This window comes from Pollicipes pollicipes, unplaced genomic scaffold (genome assembly GCF_011947565.3).
Source record: "Pollicipes pollicipes isolate AB1234 unplaced genomic scaffold, Ppol_2.1 Scaffold_4002;HRSCAF=4701_pilon_pilon_pilon, whole genome shotgun sequence".
NCBI lineage: Eukaryota > Metazoa > Arthropoda > Thecostraca > Pollicipedomorpha > Pollicipedidae > Pollicipes > Pollicipes pollicipes.
In genome coordinates, this window is record NW_023596420.1 from 37623392 (window position 1) to 37632823 (window position 9432).

The following is a 9432-nucleotide window of genomic DNA, read 5'->3' on the forward strand; positions in this document are numbered from 1 at the left end:
CAAGCACACTTTTGTGCAGATGAGCAGTCACCGGCATGTTATTGAACTGCCATGAGCAATGCGTTGACGTCCGCGACCCCGCGATAATGATATCTAACATGGGAAGGTAAGCTTGGCGTTTTGGAAGGTCAGAGGGGACGAACTGATTGAGGGTTCCGGTAGTGTAGTGCTGATACTCGCGTTAACCACCGCGTGTCTGGTAAACCAGAGGTACGGGGTTCGATTCCCTGCGGTGCCCGCCTTACCTGCCTGGGTGAGAGGCAGGCGACGCCATTCAGCCTCACCAGCTGAGTGTCGTAAAGCCTCAGGGACGACTGCCATGAGAAGCGAGTATAAATTAAACACCACAAGGCTGACAAAAAGTGTTATGTACCTGCGATAGTATTGATAACATTTTCGCAAGATGCGGTCAACCACATTGGGACGCAACCTCGGCGTTTTGCCGGCGTTTTTGGGTCACCGATACAAATAACTGGTTTGAGGGCCGATTTCGCGAAATGTCTCGAAGCCGTCTAACGGACGCTGCCAACTCGCGGGGTAATTGTCGCTAAATTAGCGGAATAATCTGATCATATCAGCTGAAGCTGAGCCCCTGGTGTGACGTTTTGCAGCTTTGGTCTGATCACTCTGGCAGCCGCGGCGGGGATTGGCAACACTTTTGGCGGATCTGGTGCTCGGTCAGCAGCGCTGCTGTGCTGGTGACGCCGACGGCCGCCGGCCGGATCAGTGTTGGGTCAGCAGGACTGCTGTGCTGGCGACGCCGCTGACGGATCTGGTGCTGGGCCAGCAGGGCCGCTGTGCTGGTGACGCCGTTGACGGATCTGGTGCTGGGCCAGCAGGGCCGCTGTGCTGGTGACGGCCGCTGACGGATCTGGTGCTGGGCCAGCAGCACCTGCTGTGCAGGTGGCGCTGACATAATACGCCGATATCAGTCGTCGGCTGGTGTTTAGACCGATTGGAGCGGCTCCGATCGCCGTGTCTTATGGGTCGTGGCTTGGACTGACCTCACCGCGACTATCGAGTGATCGAATTGGAGAAGGCTTTTGTGTTGGTGCTCGCGGCATTGCAACAGAAATATCGGCAATTGAGGAGATTCAAAAGGTTGTCAAGGGATTTAAAACCCACCTTATGTGCTCGCCGCTCAAGAGCATTTGTGATAGTTAGGTGAGAGAGAAAATAGTGGAAAAGACGGGCGGAGGCGGAGGCTTTGGAGTTCTTCAGTTCTAGCGCATTTGTCGACGTTCCAATTTGGCAGGAAAGCCACAGCGATCTGTGCTAGATTTCTCCACCTTTTTCCTGGTGCACATAAGGAGCCAATGCACGGAGGCGAAGAGAAGAAGGCTGGCCAGTGGTTCGAACTAAGGCCATAATTGTTGGGCCTCGTGGCTTTCGTTCCTTCAGCCACATTTCTCCCATTCAGGACCACGCAAAGACTTCAACTGACTGCCAAGACGGCCCCACAGTAAGCTCTGAACGTGGTTTTTAAACCCTTGGTAGGCTGATTGACATTAAAGGTAAGTTAGTGGTGATGTGTACGGTGTTGGTAATAGGCACGCGATCGCCAAGAATTTCGTTGCTTTGTAGTCATATAGAATGAAAACATCTGGGTATCCTTGGCAAACACGTTTGTCCGAGAACTTGACGTTTTGGGTGACATGTCTCAGTTGGGATACTTGTGAGATAGCTGCTATTCACTGGCGGAAGGACCAGTGCGCGGGACTGCAGCTGCACACTGCAAACGCCGTGTTATGCACGCATCCTTACAAGGAACAAAGCAGCGCGAATCATGTGAGGGAATCTTGCGGGACCAAACGCACGAAGTTATGCTATCCGTGTATGGTACTTTTATGGCTTTCTCAGCCATCTCGCTATTTCCTCGTCCTCTGCAGTTAAATGAGGTCGGCCCCCAATAACTGACGTGCCCCAAACTGTTGTGCATCAAGGTGTCCTTAACCCCAAGCCCTGCCTTGGATCTTTATGTCATTGGCGTTATCCTCATCCCACGCCCTATGTTTATTTCGAGAAGCCAAGCGCTCCACGTCATAGTGATTGGTGCAAGAAAAGCCACATGCTCGCCGATGTAGTAGTCAATACAGCATAGTATAACCTTGCCCCACCATGCCAGCAATCACAAGCAACGACAAGGAAAGGATGCTCTTTGTTGGCTTTATTGGCTGCACGGGGCACGCAGGTGCCACATGAAATGTGCAGATGTGCGCCAGGTCGAAGGGGCAGAATTGTTAAACAAGGAACTAAATATGGGAACAGTAGACGTGGAAAAACCGTGTTCCTGAGTGGGGCAACACCTGAGAGCTCAGTCGGGCTGTCTTCACCGTTTTCAGCGATGGAACAGTCGTGTGCTGTTGCAGGGTCGCAAAGCGAGAGGAGGCGGAATGACCGCGAAGCTTGAGCCCATCTCAACGTGCCGCGATTCCCCCAATGGTGCGTGTCTGAACAGGACTGCTGCCTCAGTCCTCTCAGGTTCGCCCGCCGGGCTCCTGGGAGAGGACGGCTGCCGGTTCTCCCAGCCTTACCCGCCGGGCTCCTGGGAGAAGACGGATACCGGTTTCCCCCCGCCCTACCCGCCGGGCCCCTGGAAGAGGACGGCTGCCGTTCCCCCAGCTTTACCCCGCGGGCCCCTGGGAGAGGACGGCTGCCAGTTTCTCCCAACCTTACCCGCCGGGCCCCTGGGAGAGGACGGCTGCCAGTTCTCCCAACCTTACCCGCCGGGCCCCTGGAAGAGGACGGATGCGTTCCCCCAGCCTTACCCGCCGGGCCCCTGGAAGAGGACGGCTGCCGTTCCCCCAGCTTTACCCGTCGGGCCCGGGAGAGGACGGCTGCCCAGTTCTCCCAACCTTACCCGCCGGGCCCCTTGGAAGAGGAGGCTTGCCGTTCCCCCAGCTTTACCCGCCGGACCCCTGGGAGAGGACGGCTGCCGTTCCCCCAGCCCTTACCCGCCGGGCCCCTGGAAGAGGACGGCTGCCGTTCCGCCAGCCTTCCCGCCGGCCCCTGGGATGGGAGAGGACGGCTGCGTTCCCCGCCTTACCCGCCGGGCCCCTGGAAGATGACGGCTGCCGTTTCCCCAGCCTTACCCGCCGGCCCCTGGAGAGGACGGGCTGCCGGTTCCCCAGCCTTTCCCGCCGGGCCCTTGGGAGAGGGCGGCTGCCGTCCCCCCAGCCTACCGCCGGGCCCCTGGAAGAGGACGGCTGCCGTTCCCCCCCCGCCTTACCCGCCGGTCCCTGGAAGAGGACGGCTGCCGTTCCCCAGCCTACCCGCCGGGCCCCTGGGAGAGGACGGCTGCCGGTTCCCCAGCCTTTCCCGCCGGGCCCCTGGGAGAGGACGGCTGCCGTTCCCCCAGCCTTACCCGCCGGGCCCCTGGAAGAGGACGGCTGCCGTTCCCCCAGCCTTACCCGCCGGGCCCCTGGGAGAGGACGGCACCATGCGAAGCGCCGTCGGAACAGCCGCCGCCTCGTCATCCGCACTCACGCCCGGTTTCTCCCCTCGTACCGACCGAGACGTACGCGCTCCGCGGCGATGTCAAACCGGCCTGGGCCGGCGCGACCGCGCCCAGCTAGCGCCGCCACGATCGTGTGACACGTGCGGCGCGTGCTGCCACGGCTCGGCTGCCCCGCACCGTCCACGTGTGTGACGCTCACCTCAAGGGTTCGGATGAGTTGTACGATATCGCCCGTTGGCGGGTGGTGATCGCGTGAAGGCTCGCCGTATCCAGCCTGCTGGTGTGACTCCCCGTCACATGGAGCCGTTGGGGGGACGTGACGGGCGCACTACACCACGACCATCACGCTTCACCACGACCATCACGCTTCACCACGACCACCACGCCACGCCATGGCTACGACGCTACACCATGGCTACTACGACCACCACGCTGCACTATGACCACCATGACCACCACGCTACACTATGACCACCACACTTGCTACGCATCGTGGTAATTATGCGCACTGTGCCGCGTACGTCACTTTGTAGTCACAGGTGGAATGTGTAGCCAGAACTGATTTTGCATTGATGGAGGCGATCATCTCAGCTGAATTGGGTGCATTGCTCAGAGTCCTTAGTCCCTGGCCCTTAATTTCGTGGTCCTTGGGCCTCTTGATCATTTTCCCGAAGTGTCTGGGTAACCTCGTCAGTCAGTTGTTTGTTTTCACATATGTTAGCAAGTAGGCAGATCGCTCCGGTCCATGTAGATGACGGTGGCGCAGTGTCGGCTCTCTGTCCCGGCAGCTGGCCTGCCCTCCGTGGTCTGCTCGAGGCTGGTGTGTAGAAGCACGTTACGGTCAATGTGGATGACGGTGGCGCAGCGTCGGCTCTCTGTCTCGGCAGCTAACCTGCCCTCCGTGGTCTGCTCGGGCTTGGTTTGCAGTGGGGCGTTCCGTTCCTTTTTGATGACGGTGGCGCGGCGTCGGCTCTCTGTCCCGGCAGCTGGCCTGCTCTCCGTGGTCTGCTCGGGCCTGGTTTGTAGTGGGACGCTCCGGTCGCTGTGGATGACGGTGACGCGGCGTCGGCTCTGTTTTAGCTCCGTCTCCCTTCCGTGGTCGGCTCGAGCTGGTGTGCTCGTGGCGGCTCGCCACAGCATGAAGCCCGCAGGCGCTCATGCGGCCGGTGTGTGTCCAACTGAACAGCATCCAGCAGCTGGTAGGCATTTGGTGGCGTTAGTGCTTTGAGCGTTCGAGGCGTGTCCCAATGCATTTTGGATCGTTTTCGGGCAATGGCTGAGCGAGGTATGCTTCTAACGGACAGCCGTTGGAGGCCCCTGCGCTGACCCTGGCTCCGGATGTAGGGCAGGGAGTGGCAGACAGGGCAGTGGGCACATGAACGATAACGAAACTGAAGCCAGACCGATGGCCCGTCACACTCGGCGCAGCACAGCCATGGTGCATGTGTCGTTAATTCCGGCGATTGCGGGTGCTTTCTAATGACCTTGTTTCCCGAGCATTACAAATCACTAGATTGGTTTGTTTACGTTCCACGGAAGAGCCGATTTCCGGGTCGGAGGCGTGTCGTCGCCAGCCGTGGGAGCGGCGCACGCGCTCGCTCGCGCTTGTTCACGCTGGGGACTGGATAAACCAGGTCCTGCGGGCCGATGGCCGCTGCCAGTTTCGGTATTCAGGGGCGACGGTTGGGCCGTTGCTTGCGTCAGTCTTTGTCGTCGGTGCCCCAGGCATCGTGAACGTACTCCTAGAGGCATTGTTTTCTTTTTTAGCTAAATGCGTCGAAACAAGGGACTTTCTCCTGACTCATCACGCATGTCGCGAAGCCCCCACGAATATGTGTATTTACTGTAGATACGGCATCCATGTGTTGAAACAATGTATCGTGAGCGTTTAATGCCTCGATTTTATTCATGTCCAGTAAACGCGACACGTTAGCCTCACTGGAATACCAGCCGTGGGCATCCATAGGACGCCCCCCGCAAATTATTTCCTGGAATCACGGCGCGACCTGGTTGGGGCAGGTGATCACAGCACGATTCCGCTGGTAAGCCACATGCCGCTTATCAACCACTTGCCATCACTGCTTGGTCGACAACAGCTGGCGCCGGCAACAGTGAGCCGCGCTGACACCGCTCATTGTCAGCCCGCAGCCGACGGAGATCCCCCGGCGTCCGACCTGTCACAGTCTCGGTCTACACCGCAGTCTCCCGAGCCGCCGCGGTCCCCAGTTTCCCGAGCCGCGGCGGTCCCCGGTCTTCCGAGCCGCGGCGGTCCCCGGTCTTCCGAGCCGCCGTGGTCCCCGGTCTCCCGAGCCGCCGCGGTCTCCGGTCTCCCGAGCCGCCGCGGTCTCCGGTCTCCCGAGCCGCCGCGGTCCCCGGTCTCCCGAGCCGCCGTGGTCCCCGGTCTCCCGAGCCGCCGCGGTCTCCGGTCTCCCGAGCCGCCGCGGTCCCCGGTCTCCCGAGCCGCGGCGGTCCTCGGTCTCCCGGGCCGCCGCGGTCCCCGGCCCGCGGGCTGCGGCGGTCCCCGGCTCGACAGCCGCGGCGGCCGGCGCATGCTCAGTGACCGTACGGGCAGTTCTTCTGGTCCGTACGCTGCAGCTTGCTCGGGTCCAGGCCGTAGCGGCGGATCTTGCGCCTGACGTCCTTGATAAGATACGGGTCGGGGAAGCGCTCGCGCGTCAGGATCCACAGGATCTGCGCATTGAACAGCTTCATGTCGGTACAGGACCAGACGATGGCGTAGTTGTGGTAGTCGGTGTCGATGACGTTGTAGTTGGGTCCGCTGCCGAAGCTCGGCGTGCCCTGGAAGCTGACGCGCAGCTTCGCTTCCCCCTGCCTGCCGGCCGGTACCGCCTGCCCGCGGATGTCGTTCTTCCGTCCGTTCTTCCGCGACTGGTTCAGCACGCCGATGCGGCCGTAGCCAGCGTCCGAGTACGTGGCCGTCACGCACGTGCCGCCTACCTGGAAGATGGCGAAGTAGTTGCTGTGCTCGTACCACTTGCCGAGGTAGCGCTCCGCCTGGAAGTGACGCACCACGGGCGGCCGGGGGCAGCTGCCAGCGAACATCACCTGGCCGGCGGCCGAGGCGGCCAGCAGCAGCAGCAGCGGTGGCACTGCGCGCGTCGCCGTCATCGTCGAGAGTGTGGCGCCGGCCGGCTCGCGCGCCGTCTTCTGGTGAACCGGCCCGGCCCGGCCCGCCCCGCCAGGGGGGAGGGGCGACACGGCCGCTGCCGTGCCGGGCTCCGCCGCGCCGCCAACAGCGCCGCACGCACCGTCGCCGAGAAGAGACGTTTTTGTGCCTGTGGGTGGAGCGGAATGGTCAGGCTTGGCTTGTGCCATGCTACGCTTTTTCATTTCCGTTGTGGGGCGGCTTCGTTTCGGCGGGAAGGTGATGAAAGTGGCCACATCGTTTAGTCGGCCCGCGAGACCGGCATCCTTCGTAAACGGTGAACTGAATGCCCGGGTGCTCGTTGAAAAACAATCCGAACAAAACCGATTTCAATTTTGTTCACTGACGCCAGGTCAGCTAGGTGTGACTGATGCGAGTAACAGAGACGGTCCTTTTCAGAAACGTATCAGAACCATTACAACGACATGAGATGTGTGACAAACAGGGTAATGACAAGTGTAGTTGTATTGTTACCACGTAGATCAGTGTACCCCGCCTTTGATGGCCATGTCCCCTTGATGGTGGATCAAAATTCACGCTTTCTTTTCGAACCAAACGGCATAATTGACCTACGTCAAGCGCATTTTATCTCTTGTTGTGAGGAGCTTCAGGCGTATCACTCACAGGTTCAGAGAAGTTCCTACGCAGCGATTGTGTTCGGGCAGTACAAATTAAATCTAATAATTTAATTAGGCATCCGTGCCCGAACGCTCATTGCAGTAACGCCTCTCATTCAGCACCGACCTGTTTGATACTCCCTGGGCAATTATCTTCCTTGACTCTTAACTCAATATGGTTTGCAACATCGCGTTTCCCCTTGGACCGTCATACCCCCCCCCCCCCCCCCCCCCACCGCCTCCCCCTCCTGTGTGGAAGGCCTTGTGCGTGGTACCCAAAAAAGATAAAACACCCAACGCATGTGGCAACCGACACCAAAGGCTCGATCAGCGCGTTGGAAGGCACATTTTATGAGATTTTGACAGGCACAGGTCCGCTGATTCGGCATTTGCGCAATCATCGACCTCTGCCATTGTCTGAAAGCTGGCTGGCCGTGAATGCCGTCAGCCTTGGCAAGTTAAACCGTCGGCATAACTACATCTGCAATTATTTGCGGTTTCGTTAATTATGACCTAATTATATACATACATATATAACGTATATACATGCATATATATATATATATATATATATATATATATACGTTTATATGCATATATATGTGTATATATATATATATGTATACATATATATGTATATATATATACGGTCTCGGCTTTGAGATACATTTGCGGTCGGGCTGTAGCCGGTACACGCGCTCACATGGTAGTCTCGGTCTCACGCCTGTGTCTGACCCGGTGGATGAGATTGACCTCAATTGGTAACGACACCCGAATCAGGCGGGTCCAAGCTTTGCACACGAGGCAGTGTGCTATTCCGCGCGCATTGAATCAAACGTTTACTTGTGCCGTTGTCTGTTGTTTCCTCCGTCAGCACTGACCAGTTCGCACCAGTTCAGCATCAGTTCACCTGGGGTTCGCTGCGAAGCCAGGTTGTCGATACTTGAGCCCGACCTCTACCTGTCCTCTTCAGCTGTTTCGCTTTTACCCTGTTAATGTTCTTCGAATGGTAATATTGGCAGTGGTGGTAATATTGCAATGTCGCAGGGAAAACACTCCTGATCGGACAATATTCGTGCAAATGCTCAGGAATCTACGCGGCAAATCGCAGCCTGGTACACCATCACCCCTGAGCTCTCATATGGCCGAGAAGTTCGTTGCGTTCCCTTGAAAATTTCTTTAACCGCATTATTATTCATTGAATGCGGAAAGTCGCAGCAAGCCTGTGCTACATTTACACTGGATCCTAGGGGGATGGGGTCTCATAGACACGCTAAACAAGGGCTTTCAAGCGTAAGGTCTGCGATGGTGTAATGGTTGTTTCATGCCGTTCAATAAGGTTTGCTGTCCTTAGTTATGATATGTACTTATATGTGACTGCTATGTGATCATGTTGTCACAGGGCCCGAAGCCCCAAGCGATCTTAAATGATCAAGCGATCTTTGTTTCGTTTCAAATGTCTTGTGTGAATTTACAGTGTTGTGCTCTCCAGACCTCAGCCGTTTGTGGTTTGGCGGAATGACCTTGACTCAAACCGCAGGCCGCGAAGCGTCCTTCCGGCGGGATCGTCACCGGTCGGCAGTCAGGTGAGTCTGACCTCGGGTCACCTGGCCAGCTGGCCGTCAGAATGTCGATTGTGCCTCTCGCCGTGATAGACACGCACTACGCACTGATGCATCAGAACTTGTTCTGCGGAGTTCTCGATGTGTTGCGTCATGGGCCAGTGGCGCTTTCCCGGAGCGTTAAATAAGAGTGCATTCCCGGAATGATAGATAGTTCATGGACCGGAAACCTGATAGCATCCGGAGATTGTTAGCCGTGGACTCGTTTCGGTGGTCTTCTGGGAAAGCGCAGACCAACGCACAGGCAGTCCCGCTCGCTGGGTGGTTTCCTCACTTCCAAACCAACGCGCTTGGCCAACACTAAGCAGGCAACCCAGTGGTGCTACAGAAAGTCCAAAATATTCAGCTTCGCGGGCTGTCTTTGGTTTCTGCATGCATGTCGCGGGGGAATTTTATGGCGGCGGCCTGAGACGCAGGCATGTGTGAGCTCGACCACACGAACGCCGCCTCCCTGTGTTGATGGGCGGCCGGGGGCGGATGTGTCGCCGTCCTGCCGGGCTTGACGCACTCGAGCTGAGCCGCGGAGACCACTGCGAACTCGCCGAACAGCGCCCCAAGAGGCCCAGGCTA

General features: G+C 58.0%; 1 protein-coding gene across 1 annotated transcript; it reads right to left on the reverse strand.

Moving 5' to 3' along the window:
- Positions 1–5949: 5949 nt before the first annotated feature.
- Positions 5950–6611, reverse strand: LOC119093684 (apolipoprotein D-like). Its single transcript, XM_037216684.1, has one exon. The coding sequence runs from the start codon at positions 6584–6586 to the stop codon at positions 6011–6013; it is 576 nt and encodes a 191-aa protein (XP_037072579.1). The 5' UTR covers positions 6587–6611; the 3' UTR covers positions 5950–6010.
- Between the last annotated feature and the right edge of the window lie 2821 nt (positions 6612–9432).

What these genes read in the sequence shown, in the direction of transcription:
- LOC119093684 (XM_037216684.1), bottom strand. Translation starts at nt 6,586, where the DNA reads ATGACGGCGACGCGCGCAGTGCCACCGCTGCTGCTGCTGCTGGCCGCC.